The sequence below is a fragment of the Nothobranchius furzeri genome, chromosome 2 (genome assembly GCF_043380555.1).
Source record: "Nothobranchius furzeri strain GRZ-AD chromosome 2, NfurGRZ-RIMD1, whole genome shotgun sequence".
In the NCBI taxonomy this organism is placed as follows: domain Eukaryota; kingdom Metazoa; phylum Chordata; class Actinopteri; order Cyprinodontiformes; family Nothobranchiidae; genus Nothobranchius; species Nothobranchius furzeri.
The window spans coordinates 7,054,201-7,073,252 of record NC_091742.1 but is presented as its reverse complement, the minus strand read 5'-3'; the positions used below and the strand labels follow the sequence as shown (position 1 = coordinate 7,073,252).

Genomic DNA, 19,052 nt, shown 5'->3' with positions numbered 1-19,052 from the left:
CAACATCATCTGCAAAAGGCAGAGACCTGATCCTCAGGCCACCAAAACGGATGCCCTCCACACCTTGGCTGTGCCTAGAAATCCTGTCCATAACGGTTATGAACAGAATCGATGACGAAGGGCAGCCTTGGCGGAGTGCAGCTCTCACTGGGAATGAGCCCGACTTACTGCCAACAACGCGGACCAAGTTCTGACACCGGTCATACAGGGACCTAACAGCCCATATCAGTTGCTATTTCAAAGTGCAATCTTAATACCAGAATACATTTGAGATTGTTAAACATGAGTAAGAAAAACGCCTGTTGCTAACATTTGTTGTATCCTTTTTACGTGTGGTCATAGAGTTCCTCTGCTGGAACAGTGGTCAGATGTCTCTGGGACTGTAAAAACACTTCCAGAGCTGCAAGACTTTTCATTTGTTAAAATTGCACATAAAAGACTTCCCCACCTCACCCTGCTCCCAGTCTTTCTTATCCATCCTCAGACATTTCCCTTCTCTGCTCTATCTCATGACACCACACACACACACACACACACACACACACACACACACACACACACACACACACACACACACACACATACAGGGCCTTGGGGTGCAGGAAAGTTCAAGGGGTGTGAGTTACGGTTCCCATTACCAGTCCCGTGGTGACCTGCTCCCACATTTCATTTTGCAATTTAAACACTTCCACCAATAACATCACATGCAAATGCACACTAAGGACGTTGACGGTGTGCACACTCAATGGCACTTGGAAGGTGGGATCTGTTCAGACTCACCTCTGGTGCTGTCAAACAGGAAGTAGATTTAAAAAATAATTCCTTTATCCACTGAAGTCAGTTGTGTTTGTGGCGTCCTTCCTCTTGCAGCAAATACAATTTTACATGACCTAACATGTACTTATTGAAATACTTGTTTGTTAGCATTTTGTGACCATATCACTTAAGGACCAAATGCACTAAGCTCCTCCCACAACTGGACCTTTAAGACTTTACACATGAAAATACAAGCAAGATGCAAACTTTGACTAAATACTCAAAGTTGAGCAACATCAGGAAAAGTTATACATTCAACTATTAGCAGTCCTGCCTTATACACTGAACGTATTAGCAGAAATCACCTGAAGACATGGTAACTGCCGTGCGAGTGAATGAAGCTTAAGCAAGTTGTTTATAAGCTTTTATCCTGTATTCTAAAGGGAGCCAGTGAAGGGAGGCCCAGGGGTGGGGACCTCACTTAGCCTGGCGGGTTACCAAGCAACGCCAGGCTTATAAAGACAACTCAACCAGCTTTTGGCCCAGGTGGTTCTGGTAGGACCAGTCAATGTTCCAGTGCAAGGTCACCAAGATGAGCTTTGACTTCAGGCTAATGTTTAATTAACCATTACACTTGCATTTACCATTTTTTGAGTAGTCAGTTAAGTCCACTTTAAACCTCAAATAAAATATAAAAAAAACTTGCGTTCTCAAAACCCGAGAACTGAATTTCCAAGATGAAAACTGTCAAGATCAGTAAATTTTATTGCTTCAGAACAATCACCGTCTGATCAGCAGCTCACCAGGGGTGTTTCTCAATATCAAGGCACCTTGCCTTACGAGGCGATGTCTTGCTCGGCCAGGCGCCTTGCTTGCAAGGACACTATCCTTCCTTGGTCAAAAAAAACAACAACAAACAATTAAATGGAACAGACTTACACCACGTGACTGCGGCTTCCACGACGGTCACGTAACTCACGTGACACAGAAGAAAACATTATATTTTATACGTATTAGTTTCAATATAAAGATATAACGAGCCTTTTACTTTTAAAATCGTGTATATGTTTATTAAATAAAAATATAAGCGAGATACTACACGCTAGCCACCGAAGCTTCAACTACTAAGCAACTAACCAATAGATAACTTCGTTGAATCTATTACATATGCAGTGGCGGCTGGCCAGTAGAGGGCGATAGGGCGCCGCCCTCCCAGTTTCCCCAGTGTTTTTAATTTCTATTTAAAAAAATAAAAAAATAAAATTAACAATAATCACATATTCTAAGTTAATTGTGTGTTTTGTAACAAAAATAAATCATATATATATATTGGTCTCTGCCGGTCTCTGCCGATCTCTGCCGAGCGGTGGAGGCTGTGTGCTGTGTTTCACTCGCCCAAACAGGACGAGACCCGCTGTCCAATTGCTGACAAGAAAATCAAAAGGTAGGAATGGGAATGTATCCAATCAGCGTCGACGTTGTTTCAGAACGTTTCAGAAGCATGATGGGCGATAGAGCTACCGCCAAGGCTTTCGTTGGTGTTCGGTAGAACTCGGAGAGTCTTGTGACGCAGTCAGATGTAATGGACGCCAGTGAGCCTACAACCAGGATACCAGATCTCAGCAGCCACTGAATTCAGTTCGGTCTCTTCTCCAGTATCCGTTCGAGAGGAGAGCTATGGTGGAAAAACTTAATGTCAAAGAGCTTGGACCAGATCAGCCCGACATAAAGATAAGCCAGCAGGAGGAGGAGAGAGGTAAACTGTACACACGAGGCTTCTGGGAAGGCTTGGCTAGCTGGATGCAATCATGCTAATGCGTTATTTTGCTTTCCGTGTTTGTTATTCAAAACGATGGTGACAGATGAGGCATGGGTTGAGTCAGGAGTTACGGACATGAAACATTTTTCTGAGAAGGTGAAGAAACATGAGTTATCCCGGTCACACATGGACAACACGGTGAAGCTAGCTATGCTAGGCAGAGCTAACATTGCCATGCAGCTAGAGACGAGCACAGGCTTGCAATGAAGAAACACAATGGAGAAGTGGATCAGAACCGGCACATTTTGTCCAAGAGAGAGATGTCAACACAGTGTATGAGCACAAGGATGACCTCCTCAGATGTTTCCAGATGATCAGAGACTCGGATGACTTTGATCCAATCACTGAGAGAGAGGCAGGAGGCTTTGTGAGAATGCTGGAGGAAGAAGATTTCGGCTTTCTGCTGGCATTGTGTCACAAGATCCTGCCACATGTGGACATGCTGTTCAACCAGCTGCAGAAGAGGAACATTGACTCTGTCTACATCACAGGGGTCATCCAGAGCTTCACCAACAGCATGCAAAATATCAGGTACATACTTGTTTATTTAATATTATTGTGATTAGGGCTGCAACAACGAATCGATAAATTCTATGAAAATCGATTACTAAAAGCGTTGACAACGAATTGCGTCATCGATTCGTTGTGTCGCATAACTCTTCCAAAAGCGCCCCCCCTTCCCGCCCGCCGTTGCGCGCAGACAGATCAGCGCGAGGGAGAGCCGGCAGTTGTTTGGAAGAGGAACATGGCAGAAGCAGCGAGAGTCAAAAAAGTAAAAGCTTTTTAAGTTTGGGAGCATTTTCAGTTAAATCAGGTGAAGACATGCATTACATGCAACGTTTAGGTCAGACTTAGCATGGCACGGGATGATGCAGCGTCTTAAACGCAAGCATGTCGGGATCATCAGCGAGGAAGGAGAGAACTCTGTGTCCGGGTAAATTAAAAACTTTTCAAAAGTGATTCATCCAAGTCCCGGATTATTACACAGGCTAGACATGCCCTAAGTTCGTAAAAAAAGAGTCTAAAGTCGTGAGCGCGATGCTTATTAGATGAGCGGGGGGACTCGCGCTGCTGCGAACCGGTTCCGCCCAAGGCCGGATTAACTGGGCAATTGCCCAGGGCCCACGAACTCTAAAGGGCCCAGGGCACGAGCAAAATACTGTATCTATAATTTCCCGCTTTATGAGGACTATGGTGACCGTACGTTCCGTTTTCCCCGGACGTGTCCACTTTTCACTCTCTGTCCGGCGCATCCGGACTGCGGGTTCTTGTATTGATGAAAATGTCCGGCTTTTCATCCAGGAGCAGGGATCGAATTATGGGGGAGCTGTATATCCTACACATCCAGGGGAGCTGGAAAAAAGTTTTCTATATTATATCATTTTTGGACTCTTTTGAGCAGAGAGCGGCACAGCGCATTGTTGCGCAGCGATCCAGGCAGCTGCTTCCAGCGCACGGTCCATTCTCAAAGTGGCGCAACCAAAAAACTATAATTAGGACACGATCGTTCATGTCTGCACATGTTCTCTATTTTCTGTCTTATTTGTGCCTGCAGCGCTGTGCTACTGTGTTGAAAAGTAAAACGTAGATAGATTTATCTCCACTACACGTTTTTACCTATAAAACAATAAGTTACACACATGTAATATTTATAAATTTGATACTATTCAGGTCACCTTCAACACTCAGTCACACACCCAGGGCCGTTTCAAGACATTTTGGGGACCAAGGCAAAATGCCCCCCCCCCCCCCCCCCCCCCCCCATAACTGGGCTCCCCAGAAGCCTCTGTGTAATTCATACCCTCTCCAGCAGTGATAGTTATACAGTGTTTATAAGAGCCCCTCAGGCATTACTGACATGTTCTAATATTATCAGATGAAAAACTAAATTATCAGACATGCTGTCTCATCTGCTTCTTTTCTAAACTTGCAGAAAGTAACAAAACCATTTGAAAGCCACTATTTGTGGATTCTCTGAAAGTTTCCATGGAGTGTGTGACAACTTATTTTTTCAGTCATTTTTGGAAATAGTGATAAATTTTGATTAATTCACAACCTATGTTTAATTACAATTAAAAATTAGTTGTTTGACATCCCCAGTTATAATAAATGTCTACAGATGAGATCAAACAAAACAGATGAGAATTGCCCTTAAGCTGTTTAATTGGACCAAGCATTTTAGGTCACAGATAGATGTAACTTAGGGTCTCTGTCTATACACCTTATAAGACAATTTACGTGATGGCATGTTGTTTTTCTGCTATTGAACTGTTTTCTAATAATGTTGTGTTAAATAAAGTGAAGGAAAGAGAGAAATAACGTTTCCCTAGCAGTTTTTAAAAATTTCCCCATGTAATCCGATTAATCGATTAATCGTGTCGAGACCCCATCCGATTCATCGATTATCCAAATAATCGTTTGTTGCAGCCCTAATTGTGATGAAATTCTCCAGTATGTTAGTTTCACAAACAGTAATGTGGATGTGGACCATTTATGGTCATGTTATTTTATGTGCAATTTAATGCAGTATTTTTCAACCTTGGTCCGCAAGGCAGCGTGCCAATAGTCAGACACACGTGGATTAATCCCTTTGTCCAATAATGTAAGACAGGAAATAAAAGAGCTGTGCTTAATTCAGGAAGTAGTGAAGTTGTGCACAGAGCTCAGAAAGCACAAATTTGTTTAAAAAAAAATAGCACAGCCCCACCAAAAATATTTTTCACCAGCCGCCACTGTATATGTGTGTGTGTGTGTGTGTGTGTGTGTGTGTGTGTGTGTGTGTGTGTGTGTGTGTGTGTGTGTGTGTGTGTGTGTGTGTGTGTGTGTACTAGGGATGTCCCGATCAGGTTTTTTTGCCCTCGAGTCAGAGTCATTTAATTTTGAGAAGCTGCCGATTCCGAGTCCCGGTTCGATACTTTTGACACATAAAAAAAATAAGAAAAGGAGGAAACAGTTCCAGAATGTTCCTCATTTTTTATTTAATTACCTTTTTATTTTAATTTTTAACAACAGATCACTTCTTTGAGGTCGCTTGAACAATCAAGTAATAAATAACATAAATTCTTTACTTTTGGACTTTATTGCAAAAAAGACTAATATAAAAACAGATAGCACTTAACCTTAAAATACCTGGCAGCGGTCTGTTTTGCCTTGGCCCCCATAATGCTTAGATACGTCCTTGGGCATGGGACGGAGTTTTGAAGATTGAATATCAGGTGAGCCTGACAACCTTTAAGGAGAACCAAGATGCTCTCCTGTAATTTGAACCCAGTCTCCAACTCCGGATCGGGGCTTGGATCGGAAAGTAAAGCCGAGTCCCAATCAGTCTGAAACCAGTGATCGGGGCCGATTTCCGATTATGTGATCGGATGGGGCATCACTAATATGAACATACAGCTTTTAGGGAGCACCAGTGGCACATAAGAGCCAGACCCTGGACTTTGAATCAATATTTCATTGAGGAAAAACTTAAAAAGAACAATTAGGAATGCCGGCAAAACCCACAACTTTAATTTATTCTCTCTCATCAATAACATCAGTAGAGATGTTCCTTGGAGTTACACTGGCATTGGAAGCGAACTTTGTAGTCCAAGCACTTGCCAGAACCCTGCTGGTCATTCCGACAAATGAACCCTCCGGTGTTGGAGTAGCTGAAAGACAACAGTTGATACCAAATAATGACCACATTTCTGCTTTTAGTGTTAAATTTCCAAAATAGCGCCAAACACTTTTTGTTGGAGAAAGAATCAAATCAGCGTTTAAGGATGAAGATTTCATGTCACTGTAAAACAACTCACAGGTGGAATATCTGTCCCGTCTTGTTGGCTGGAACACCGTCAACAGTCTCAACCTGGATTTTCATTGGTTTGTGGCAAATGTCTCCTTTAAACTGATGAGTCAGCTCAACTAAAAGCTCTATGTCACCTGGTTCGTCAGGATTGTCAGAGCTGAACCAACGGGTCCAGCATGGTGGGTGGCCAACTGTAAAACGGTGTTTTAATAAAGGTTTTTTCTAACAGGAAATAGATTTTAAATCAGAATCTTGGATTTATTTAAGTGTAAACATCATAGTTTCAAACCATGTTCACATCTGATTCGTTTTATGTCCATTAACTGATAACATATATTAAAGATTTTTTTACTTGGTAACAAAAATCTGGGCTTTCTCACCTCCCATCATTGGTTCCATGAAGCCTATTGGAACAAAATCAGACTATTTACCTAGCAACAATAAATTATGTACTTGTCCAAACTAAAACTTAAATTGAACATACTGAGTAGCATCGCTGCACCCAAAACGATGATCAGCTATGACAGAAATATTTTAAATGAATTTCTATGAAGGTTTAGTGCAACATCAGAGCTTACACGCACACATTAATACAGCTTTTACTTACCAGCTTCATCATAGTTGCAGATTAAGGATGTTAGTTCTGAACTGCTGCCAACAAGAACATATTTTTTGCTTTTAATCATTAAATGCATCTTTTCCATAACTGAACAGAAACCTGTAAGAAAAAAAAAACAACATCTACCTGGTAAAACTGGAGGAAACTCAAGATGATTCCTTTATGCACTGAAGTCAGTTGTGTGTTTGTGTCAGCCTTTATATAGCGGCACCCTCCCTCCTGCAGCAACTGATTTATAACAATACCTAACTCGTGCTTATAGAAATACTTGTGTGGTTGCATTCTGTGAATGCTTTAGGGTCTAATCTTCCCAAAGCGTGACCTGTTGGACTTTGCGCGTAAAATTAAATGAACTAAAATGTAAACGTACCTTTATAATTGAGCTACACCTGGATAAAGTGGATCTTTGATTTAATCTTAGTTTACCTCTCCAGACTTGCAGAATTAAATTTTTCACTCCCATTTGGTTTTCTCTTCTGATGCACCTGTTCTAGTCCAGGTGGCACTGGTAGAACCAGCATACGGTATTCAAGATGAGCTTTGCTCCTACTGGCTTCAGGCCAGTTTTAAACTAAACGGTTCATGGGCTGACAGTGGCACAAGAGTTAAGCGCTCGCCACGAAATCGGAAGGTTGCAGGTTCAAGCCTCGCTCAGTCACTGTCACTGTGTCCTTGGGCAAGACCCTTAACCCCCCTTGCCTGCTGCTGGTGGTCGGAGGGGGACCAGTGGCATCAGTGCTTGACAGCCTCGCCTCTGTCTGTGCACCCCAGGGCAGCTGTAGCTACCTCCCCACCAGGGTGCGAATGTGTTTATGACTTTGTTGTAAAGCACCTTGGGGGAGCTTTACATTTTAAAGTTCTCTATGTAATTTAAGTTACCTTTTACTTTATTCCTCACCTTTAAGTCAAACCCAAATTTGTCATGTTCTGTGTCCCTTTGTTCCCCAGCTCCTTCAGTTCCCACTCCAGGTTCTTCTTCTGTGTTCTCTTAGCGCCCTCATGTGTCCTTTTTCTGCATCTCTGTTGTTTGTCAGCGTTGTTTTTGGTGCTCAGTGTGAGCTTCCTGTCCTGTCCCCAGTTTGTGGTCTAAGTAAGCTTTGTTCTCATGTGTCTGGATTTTTGGATTTTGGCTTCCTGCCTTTTGGATTTATTTTTGTTCATTCTACAATAAAAGGATTTTTACTTTATATCAACTCATGCTTCGTATCATCCTGGGTTCTGCATTTTGGGTTCCAACATCCCTCCAAACCGTGACAGAATGGACCGACCACACCCAGCAGAACTTTCAGCTTCACCCACATCTCAGTGTGTGTACACCTATCACGGAGACCCGGACACCTGTTTGGACTTTATTAAGGATTGTGCTCTCTGCCTAGACATGAATTCTTCAGAATTCAAGAAGGTCTCCTACATGGTGCTTAATCTGAGGGATGAACCTCTGAGGTGGGCAGCAGCTCATTTCGACATAGACTCACTTCAGACTGTGTCTTTCTGGGACTTTGCCAGATTGCTACTGCTCGCCTTTGGCCGTGACCCTCCTCCACCAGTCGCTCCTGCCACCTCCTCCTCCATATCTCCTCCTTCTGCTCCTAAACTCCAGTCCCCTCCTGCTTCAGTCCAAACCATCAGAACTGGCTTAATCTCCTTCTCCCCTGAACCGGTTGGCGCCGTCTCAGCACCTCTGATGGGCCAAACCACCACACCCTCACCTGGTCCCGACAACGCTGCCTCTTCATCCCTGGTGGGTTGCTCCTCCTCATCCTCTGTCTCTGCCAGCATCATCTCCACACCCCCGTTGACCCAAGACCCTCCATGTCGACGTCAACGCAGCTGCCGTCAGAGGTCTTCTGGGGTCAAAGCAGCACCAACAGTTCAGTTGTCTCCTGTCCCGGTGGTGGTCCCAGAGGACGCATCGCATCCTGTTCCGGTGGCGGTCCCGGAGGATGCATCGCATCCTGTTCCGGCGGTGGTCCCTGAGGACGCATCTCATCCTGTTCCGGCGATGGTCCTGGAGGACGCATCGCATCCTGTTCCAGCGGTGGTCCCGGAGGACGCATCGCAACCTGTTCCGGCGGTGGTCCCTGAGGACATATCACATCCTGTTCCGGCAGTGGTCCCTGAGGACGCATCACATCCTGTTCCGGCAGTGGTCCCTGAGGACGCATCGCATCCTGTTCCGGCGGTGGTCCCGGAGGACGCACCGCATCCGGTCCAGCCTTTCCAAGAGGCTCCGGTCCAGCCCTTCCAAGAGGCTCTGGTCCAGCCCGTCGAAGAGGCTCTGCCCAGTCCGGCGCTTCCAGGCCCGAAGTTGACGCCTCCTGTCCAAGGGTCGACGCCTCCAGGCCAAGGGTCGACGCCTCCTGTCTCGAAGTCGACGCCTCCCGTCTCGAAGTCGACGCCTCCTGTCTCGAAGTCGACGCCTCCCGTCTCGAAGTCGGCGCCTCCCGTCTCGAAGTCGACACCTCCCATCTCGAAGTCGACGCCCCCAGGCAAGATGTCGACGCCCCCAGGCCAGATGTTGACGCCTCCAGGCCAGAAGTTGACGCCCCCAGGCCAGAAGTCAACACCTCCAGTCTCAAAGTCGACTGAAGTAGGCATTTCCGGCTCTGACGTAGACGTTTCCGGCTCTAAAGTAGACGTTTCCGGCTCTGAAGTAGACGTTTCTGGCTCTGAAGTAGACGTTTCCGGCTCTGAAGTAGACGTTTCCAGCTCTGAAGTAGACATGTCCAGCTCTGAAGTAGAAGTTTCCAGCTCTGAAGTAGATGTTTCCAGCTCCAGCTCTGAAGTCGACGTTTCCAGCTCTGAAGTAGACGTTTCCAGCTCCAGCTCTGAAGTAGACATCTCCACGCCTCAAGCCTCGACGCCCAAGTCTCAAGCCTTCCAGTCAACACAAGCTTTCCAATCCCCACAAGCCTTCCAGTCCCCGCAAGCCTTCCAGTCCCCACAAGCTTTCCAATCCCCACAAGCCTTCCAGTCCCCGCAAGCCTTCCAGTCCCCACAAGCCTTCCAGTCCCCGCAAGTCTTCCAGTCCCTACAAGCCTTCCAGTCCCCACAAGCCTTCCAGTTCCCTCAAGTGTTCCACTCTCCCAAGTCTCAAGTGTTCCACTCTCCCAAGTCTCAAGTGTTCCACTCTACCAAGTCTCAAGTGTTCCACTACCCCAAGTCTCAAGTTCCACTCCCCCAAGTCTCAAGTGTTCCACTCCCCCAAGTCTCAAGTGTTCCACTCCCCCAAGTCTCAAGTGTTCCAGTCTCCCAAGTCTCAAGTGTTCCAGTCTCCCAAGTCCCTGGTCTTCCAGTCTCCTATATCTCCAGTCTCCCAGTCACAAATATTCCAGCCTCCCAAGTCTCAAGTCTTCCAGTCTTCCAGTCTCCCAGGTCTCAAGTCTTCTAGTCTCAAGTCCTCCAGTCTCTGTCCCTGTCGCCGGCTCCCTAGGCTTCCCTGGTCCCGCCTCCTGGTCCCCTGTCGCCGGTCTCCCGGGGTTTTCTGTTCCCTCCTCGCCCGCCCCTTTTTGGTTTGTGTTTTGTTTGGTCCCTCCTCTCCCGCCCTGTGGTCTCTCGTGTCCTGTTTAGTCTTTGTCCTTTGTGTTGTTTGGTCTTGTTCTGGTTTTGTGCATCTGGTATTCGCCCTTGGGGGTGGGGGTGGGGGGGTGGGGGGTACTGTCATGTTCTGTGTTCCTTTGTTCCCCAGCTCCTTCAGTTCCCACTCCAGGTTCTCCTTTTGTGTTCTCTTAGCACCCTCATGTGTCCTTTGTCTGCATCTCTGTTGTTTGTCAGCATTGTTTTTGGTGCTCAGTGTGAGCTTCCTGTCCCGTCCCCAGTTTGTGCTCTAAGTAAGCTTTGTTCTCACTTGTCTGGATTTTTAGATTTTGGCTTCCTGCCTTTTGGATTTATTTTTGTTCATCCTACAATAAAAGGATTTTTACTTTATATCAACTCCTGCCTCGTATCATCCTGGGTTCTGCATTTTGGGTTCCAACATCCCTCCAAACCCTGACAAAATTCCTCCAACATAACTGCAGCCAACTTTAGACTCTTGTCCAAGTGTAGTTTCAGAACTAACCAACTTGTCTATTCTAGTCAGATACCAAGTGAAGTGTTATTTGAGAGGCTTAATAATGACACCGAGGGTAGAGGTTCTTCTTAACTTTACTTAGCCTTCTGGTAACCCCAGAACTCAACTGCGAGTTCCTATCACTCTGCGTTGTGCACCGTACACAATGAATGAGCTCTATCACTGCATCCCCTCTGCCTTGAAGAAACTGACAGGAATTAACAAGTAGTTAGGTAAACAGTTTTATCAACCAATATGTTGATAATCATGCTGCTAATATCTAAATCAGAGTTAACAAATACAGACCCGAGTCCTACTTTTTTAAAAAATGAAATTGAAAATGCTTGTAACAAGTTAATATAACATATGTGGAAAGCATTATATATTGATGCTGCTGATGACATGGTTAGAGAAAGTCACACAAAGTCATTGTAATGGGCTGGCTTTTTTTAATCACTCTGCCACATCTTGTGTGTGTTTGTGAGGTGCTGTTATTTTCCGTGCTTTTCAGTTCTCCTTGTGGGGATAGCGATCCTGTCGCTTGATCATTTTTTGCATTTTAGAGCTTCATTTGGTTGTACTGGTTCTGTGCGGTGTATTTGTCCTATGTCGTCCCTTTCACGTTAGTCTCTGTGTTTGGTTTGAACAGTTCCCGCAGGTGGCTCCTACAGCGTCTCATCTGATTTCCTTTTTGGGTTTGCATTATATAACTTTTTGGTTCACTACATTATTTTTACAACGGTTGCTGGGCACCATGCACCATGTGTAGTACTGATACATGTTGACCAGGATGGAGTGGTGGAAGCTCTCTGCCACTGGTTTTGTCATGTTTTTCTTTCATGTTTATTGATCTTTGTTTAGGGTGCATTCTGTGCTCTTATTTTCCTGGCTCATATCGACTTGGTAGCAGGATAGTGATTGGTCTACCAAGGAGCACCTCTGCAGGACTGCAGACGATGGCATTTTGCTGTCAATAGGTGTCGTTCTAATCTGGAGCAAATGCATTCTGCAGATTTCCCCCTTGCTTTAAGATCTTCTTTACCGTACGTAGATTTGATGTGTCTGACATTTCTCTCAACAAATCCATAACTTTTTGGGTAATGTGGTGAACTTGTGACGTGTTTAATTCCCCACTCCTTTGTGAACTTTCTGAAGGCCCGTCCTGTATGTTGTGGACCACTGTCTGTCAGTATCTCGTCAGGACGTCCAAACAGAGACATGTATAATTCCATGTTTTAAGCAAACGCCGCACTGGATGCTGAGTGTAAATCATCCAGTATGGGATATTTGGAATATCTGTCCATGGTCAGCAAAAACTGTTGGCCATTCACTTCAAACAAATCTGAAGCTAGAGATTGCCATGCCTTTGTTGGTACTTTGTGTGGGTGGAGAGAATTTTTTGGGTTAGCGTCTTGGAATTCTGCACACACGCTGCATGATCGACATGTCTTTTCTGTGTCCTCATTCATTTTGAACCAATAGACACTTTCTCTCGCAAGTCTGCATGTTTTTTCTATTCTTTGGTGGCCTGCATGTAGCTGTTCTAGCATGCATATGGTTATTGACTCTGGGATGACAATTGGTCTTCCTTTGAAAATTACCCCCACCTCCTGCCATGGGTTTTATCAATATGTTAATCAATAACCCATTTCCTATGGTCGAAAAGAAAAAGGAGACAATGAACAATAAGTCAAACAGTTATAACTGTGGCAGATGAACGAGGCAAAATTCACCGAACATCTGGTTCACAGAGTTTTTTATAGAGAAGGAGAGATTGTGTGTGTGTGTGTGTGTATGGGAAGTCAAGAGTGTGTGTGTGTGTGTGTGTGTGTGTGTGTGTGTGTGTGTGTGTGTGTGTGTGTGTGTGTGTGTGTGTGTTACGGCCGCCACCGTTTTGGAGCCCAGTGGTGTGCTGCACTCCGTTCCCTGTTCAGCAGTGCAGCAGAGCAGCCCCGTGGACAGCGGCTCCTTGGGAAAGTTCATTCAGGACCATGGACAGCGCCGGAGCGGTAGTCACGGCCAGCTGGGACTTCTCACCTCATCAGCTGGCCCTTCAAAAGCGGCCAGCTGGAGCTCATCAGGGGAGAGAAATGTTTGTGGATTGCAGTAGCAACGTGTGTTCTCTCCCCTTGGTGGTTGTCTGATGGTTTTGTGTTTTTTTTAACCAGCTTGTTGGTTACTTCTTGTTTAGACGTAACTTCAGGACTTTGTGTGTTGTGTGAGTTAACCTGTAATGTTTGGTTTGGTGAGTCCCCAGGACCATCTTTGGTAATTTACCGGGCGGGGTTTTCCACTTTTGAGGTCCCTGTTTCCTGAGCCATTTTTGGTATTCGGACAACTTTAGTTAAGTTAGTACTTTTGTTTGGTTTGTCTTTCAGACAGACCTTTTTGTTTAACTACTTGGTGGGATTTTGGCCCCTTCTTAAGTTCCAAGCCTTTTAACCCTTTGATGCATAATGGTCACTACAGTGGACAGGTACTCAAAATTGTTATTTCTTTATTTTTGCTATTAAGCACAGCTGTTGAAGACTTTATTGCATGTGAGCCCCTCCATTTGGACTTCAGTAAGTCAAGCCACCATATTTCATGTTCAGAATGCACGCTGTACACTGAGATGGACATGTAATAAATTATTAGTAAATTAACAAAATGGTACAAAAAGTATTTGTTGAAATTTGTTTCATTCACACCTAAAGATGAATGAAAAAAATTGTTTAAAAAATCATGGTTGAAGATTTCATAATTCATGCATCAGAGGGTTAAGTAAAGGAGATTTATTTTAGGGTTTATAGAGTGGTTGGTCCTCTGGACATTTTCAGTTACGTTTAACTTGGTTAATTTCTTGGTAAGGGTTTTTTGGCCCTTCTTCTGGTTTCTCTTTTCTTCTTAAAAAACCTTTGAAAGACAAGGACACTTTGAGGTTGGTTTTGCTTTGTCAAGCCTTTTTCTCCCCATAAAGGTTACTTTGCGTTAAACTCGTCCTTCTTATGTTTATTCCCCTCTCACCTCCTAGCGGAGCCCACAGAGGGGTGTAACAGTGTGTGTGTGTGTGTGTGTGTGTGTGTGTGTGTGTGTGTTTGGTGGCCTGCATGTAGCTGTTCTAGCATGCACATGGTTCTTGACTCTGGGATGACAATTTGTCTTCCTTTGAAAATTACCTCCACCTCCACAGCAAGTTCATCTCTGAATGGCCAAAAGATACGTAGGTCTTTGGGGTTATCGCTCATTCTTTCCGGCCACCCCCGACAGATTATCTCCATCAGTGCATTGAGCTTGAGGTCCTTAATAGTTTCCTCATGGAGAGTTCCTTGTTTTTCAGGTGAGAAGTTTATGAGCGCCGTGGTGTGCATTTCAGAGTCTTCTGTTTCCAGAGTTATTCCATCTATGCGCTCATCAAGCTCCATCTCATTCCCATGTAACGTCATGAAGTGGCCTGGATTTTAGATTAGGTCATCTAACCCTGGCTATGCCATGTTATACTGTATTTTCCCTTGAAAGGAGTCTTGTGTCTGCACACAGTCTCTTTAATCATAGCCTTCATCAGCGGGACCGCAGCTTCATCAGATAATACAGATGAACAGTAGCATTCCATTCCCCAAGGCCCTTTACAAGGGAACTGCTTTAGGTAAATCTTTATTCCCAGAAGAAAAGAAGATTTCATAATTAAAAGTAATGCTTATAATTCAAAATAGTCATTGAATGAACTTTAGCTTTGTAGAATTATAAGCAATGAAACGTCCCATTAATGTGCTTAATGTTTTAGTAATGTTTACATGATGAGGTCATTATTACACCAGACAAGAAGTAAGGCTAAAATTCAGAATGCATGACACATAACTAACCTTGTCCCTAGACTCAGAGATTGCATCTCAGAGCGTGTGCTTCTGCTTTCTCATCAGTCGGCAGAGAAAGCTGGAGACTGGCCATCTCTTAGCAGATCTTTAGCTCAGAAAGATTTTGACACGCTGTCAAAACCTTAAAACATTTTGCACCTGTGAAGCTGAACAACAAGACAGTTTTCCTGCAGAACAAAGCTGATTTTGCAAAACTCCTTCAGAGTTATTTTAAGATGCGTGGTTTCCATCCATCTGTCGTGACCCGAGACACATCTCTACGACTGAAAGGACGGCACCTCGGTACTCTACAGCCCTCCAGTGCCAGCGGACATCCGACCACTCTGACTTTCGGATCCACCAAGAGGGTGCCTCTACGGTAATGCAGACACACAGATAGCGTCTGTATGCAATTCTATAAGAAACAACTTAGCTCATACGCAAACCAAATTCCCTTTTATCCAGAATGCACCTCTCTGAAGATACTGAGATTCTGATTCATCATCTCTTATTCACACATAGTTTTCAGACACCCATCTTTTAGCTACATCCACTCACAGGATAATAGTTTAAACCATTTGTCAAGTCTTAAATGTTTGTAAAATAAATTCTTATTTGTTTGCAAACACTGACTGGTTCTTGAATCATAAACAAAGTTTGAACGGTCCCTTGATAATTAAAAGAATCCTAGAACCTTCTAATTAATCATCCTAAGACCAAGCAAGGTGATATTCTACAATTAATTATTACAGCTATTGGTCACAAGTAATGAGAATAGAAATAAATAGCTTTTAAGGCAATTTATTTAGCCACAGTACTCTACTATTTTCCATTACACCCATTCTCAGGGTTTGGTAGTCTACTGAGACTGTCTGCTAGGACATGTGGGCCGGGCCTATACATGATCTCGAAGTTGTATCCTTGGATCTGTACTAGCATATGCTGCAATCTGGGTAGAGCAGCATGTAGCGGCTTTCTGCATATGGTCACTAGTGGCTTGTGGTCAGTTATCACAATGAATGATTTACCATACAGATATTTGTGGTATTGTATGCCGTGTACTGTGGCCAGCATCTCTCGTTCAGTGTTGCTATATCTTGACTGTGTTTCTGTGAGTGTCTTTGAGCCAAAAGCAATAGGTTGGTCATTTTTCACTAGGGCTACACCCAGACCTTTCTGTGATGCATCTACTTCCAGAGTTAGAGTTGTTCTCGAATCGTAATATTTCAGACATGCGTTCTCTGTGACAATTGTCTTTAGGCCATCAAAACATTTCTTGAAGTTTTTGTCCCAGCACCATGGTGCGTCAGCTTTTAGCAGACAACTCAATATATGTACTTTGTGAGTGAACTTGAATATGTAAGTTGGCAGGTATGTCAACATCCCTATAAATCTGTGAAGCTCGTCTTTGTTTTGGGGAGTAGGCATTTCCTGAATGTCTCGGATCTTAGCCGGGTCAGGTCTGATGCCATTGGCAGTGTATTGGTTGCCAAAGAATGAGATGTGTGTCTGGTTTATGGTGCAGTTTTTGCTGTTGAACACCAACCCTGCTTTAGCTGCCCTTTCCATCAGGTTGATCAGGTTCCTGTCGTGTTCTTCCTCCAACTCCCCGCAGACAGTGATGTCATCAGCTATGCTGACAGCAAATTCCAGTCCTTCTAAAATCTGGTCCACCTTGGCCTGAAAGATATCTTTAGACACACTCAGTCCACTGGGCAGGCGTGTCCAGCAGTATTTGCCAAATGGGGTGCGGAATGTGGTCAGCAGTTTTGATTCCTGGTCTAGGTGTATTGACCAATATCCAGCCTTTGCGTCTAGCTTGCTGAATATGCTGGCATTAGCGGACTTTGGGTTTAACTCCTCCACTGTTGGAAACTTGTGTGGACATCTCTTTAGGCTGTTGTTGAATTTTCGGGGGTCCAGACACACTCGCAGTGTCCCATCTTTTTTTGTGCTGTATGCTAAACTGGAGCACCGATCTGTGTGTTCCTCCACCTTGCGTAGTACATCCTGTTTTACAAGGTCATTCAGCTCTTTTTTGAGCTTGTCTTTGATGTGGATGCTGCACTTGCGTGGTGGGTCTTGGAACGGTTCAGCTCCTTCTTTGAGTAATAGTTTGGCAGTTCTGTTGAAGTTACCAATTTTGCCAAACTGTTCAGTGTAATGTCCACAAATGGTCAGTTTTCATGTACAGTTTGACCTCTTCAGTATCTGGTCTACATGGAGACAGGAGTCTACATGTGTTGCCTTTAATCTGCCGGATCCTGCCATTCCATCAGCTGGAGTCCGGGCCTCTCTGCAGCTCTGAACACATGATAGCTTATTGTCAACAAACTGGTCTCGTTTCAAGACCTAAGCTTCCCTTATCGCCCCCGCAGAAGTGCTCACTCTCTGAATAAAGTGAACGTTTTCAGCTCATATCAGTCAATTAATCATGCAATGAAAGTAACAGATGTTATATGAATACTAATGAAATGTTTTAATTAATCTGTGCTTGAATTACTGAAGTTTGAAATTAATTTTTGTTTGAAATGAAACATTTTGATATTATGATCAGTAATGCTGGTTTAACAAGTGAATCACTATTTTCTGACAGCTCACACACTCAGACACGTGACAATGACAAGGTTAAGCTATTATCATGACACATTGCTTTCTGCTCCACGAATCAGAATGCCTGTATCTGAGGCAAGGCGTGTTTTCTGAGGTTCGTTGTTAAAACTCTTCTTACATGGCCAATTCTGATTTGTTAGTAAATCATAATATGAGAATATTAAATTAGAGCTCACTTCACGGTGAGTCAGTTCTGGAGAAAACTACGAACAGGCCATCCGAAGTGAACACTCTTTAACCCAAAGCTTTCGACAAGCTAAAAGCTGCCTACATCTGACACAGCAAAACGGTTCCTTCAGCTATTCAGAATCAGCTGTTCTAGACACAAACGATTCCATCTATCTGTTGTGACTCGGAAACATCTTTGGACTGGAGAGTTGGTGCTGCGGTTAATCTACCAAACCTCGATGCCCAGAGGTCATCCGACCTCCCTGACCTTTGGATCCGTGAAGAGGGTCTCCAAAGAAAGGGTGAGGTAGACACACAGATTGTGTCTGATGCCTTTTTGATAAGAACCAACTTCATAGTTAAATGCAAACCAAATTCTTTTCACCCAGAACTCAAGTCTTCTAGATACGAAGGTTCTGATAACCTCACATTCACACAGTCACCATACATCACATCCAATCCACCTAGATCCATCCACCACAGTAGTCTACGTAACTTGTCATGTTTTTAATTGTTCAGAAAATAAATTCTTATTTTTTATAAACCTGACTCTGTCTGAATTACGATGAAGTGTGTTTGATCCTTGAAAAAGCAAAGAATCCTAGAATCTTCTGATTAAACACTCAAAAACCAAGCAGGTTGATATTCTATGTTTACATAGAGTATCAGCTGATTGGTCACAAGTAAAGGTAATGTAATATGCTTAAAAGCAACAATATTTAACCCTACATCAGGAAATGCTTGTTTTAAATCCTCTGTTGTGGATTCATTTATTTTAAATTTTTTTGTGAGTCAAGCCTCTTAAGCTCTGATTTGTTTTTGTGATTGCTCACCGAGTCCACATTTACAAACCAATTGTCAAATTTGTCAAATTGTGATCGGCAGACGCTTTTCCGGTTCGCGCCTCACTTTTTTTTACAGGAACGGCCCAAAACGATCTCCAAACACATGGATGTGTTGCTTCCTGATCATGTGATCTGTGACGTATGCAGATGAAGATCGGCTTCAGGGCTGAGATGTTTGTTCTCTCAGCGCGGGGGCTCGTTCCGATGCTCAAACAGTAAAAAAATGCAAATGACGACTTTAGTAGTCATTGGCAGTGAACGGTTGGATCTAAAATGACAACTTTAGTCATCAATGGAAGTGAATGAGTTAAATAATAAATTGTTTCATTTAAGCAATTTAAAACTAAACTAACAAGTTTTTGTGATATTAGCTCTACAAGCTAACTCTCACCTGCTTGATCATTATTGCAGTAACAAGCAGCCCAGACCAGCTACAACACAGAAGAATCTGTCTAAAAGTGAACTTCAAACCAAGGGTTTATACAGTGAGGAGGAAGATTACTGATGGAAAACAGCTGGGCTGATTACTAAATGGAAGACAGATGTGCTGAATAACAC

At 43.9% G+C, this 19,052-nt stretch overlaps 1 protein-coding gene across 2 annotated transcripts; it reads right to left on the bottom strand.

The window, feature by feature from the left end:
• Positions 1–5,893: 5,893 nt before the first annotated feature.
• Positions 5,894–7,184, bottom strand: LOC129165285 (cartilage intermediate layer protein 1-like). Of its 2 annotated transcripts, none has more exons than XM_070548727.1 (6): positions 7,111–7,184; positions 6,973–7,016; positions 6,850–6,883; positions 6,746–6,769; positions 6,373–6,556; positions 5,894–6,225 (listed from the first exon to the last, which is right to left on the bottom strand). In XM_070548727.1, exons 2-6 carry the CDS (start codon positions 6,982–6,984, stop codon positions 6,111–6,113), a joined length of 369 nt encoding a protein of 122 aa, XP_070404828.1. In that variant the 5' UTR covers positions 6,985–7,016; positions 7,111–7,184; the 3' UTR covers positions 5,894–6,110. The 2 variants fall into 2 exon arrangements, with proteins under 2 accessions (XP_070404828.1, XP_070404829.1); XM_070548728.1 differs by having other exon boundaries at positions 6,973–7,013; positions 7,111–7,173.
• Between the last annotated feature and the right edge of the window lie 11,868 nt (positions 7,185–19,052).

What these genes read in the sequence shown, in the direction of transcription:
- LOC129165285 (XM_070548727.1), bottom strand. An exon ending in GGGTGCAGCGATGCTACTCA is followed by an intron (nt 6,770 to 6,849) that starts GTATGTTCAATT and finishes TTGTTCCAATAG; the next exon opens with GCTTCATGGAACCAATGATG. An exon ending in ACGGGACAGATATTCCACCT is followed by an intron (nt 6,226 to 6,372) that starts GTGAGTTGTTTT and finishes GTTGTCTTTCAG; the next exon opens with CTACTCCAACACCGGAGGGT.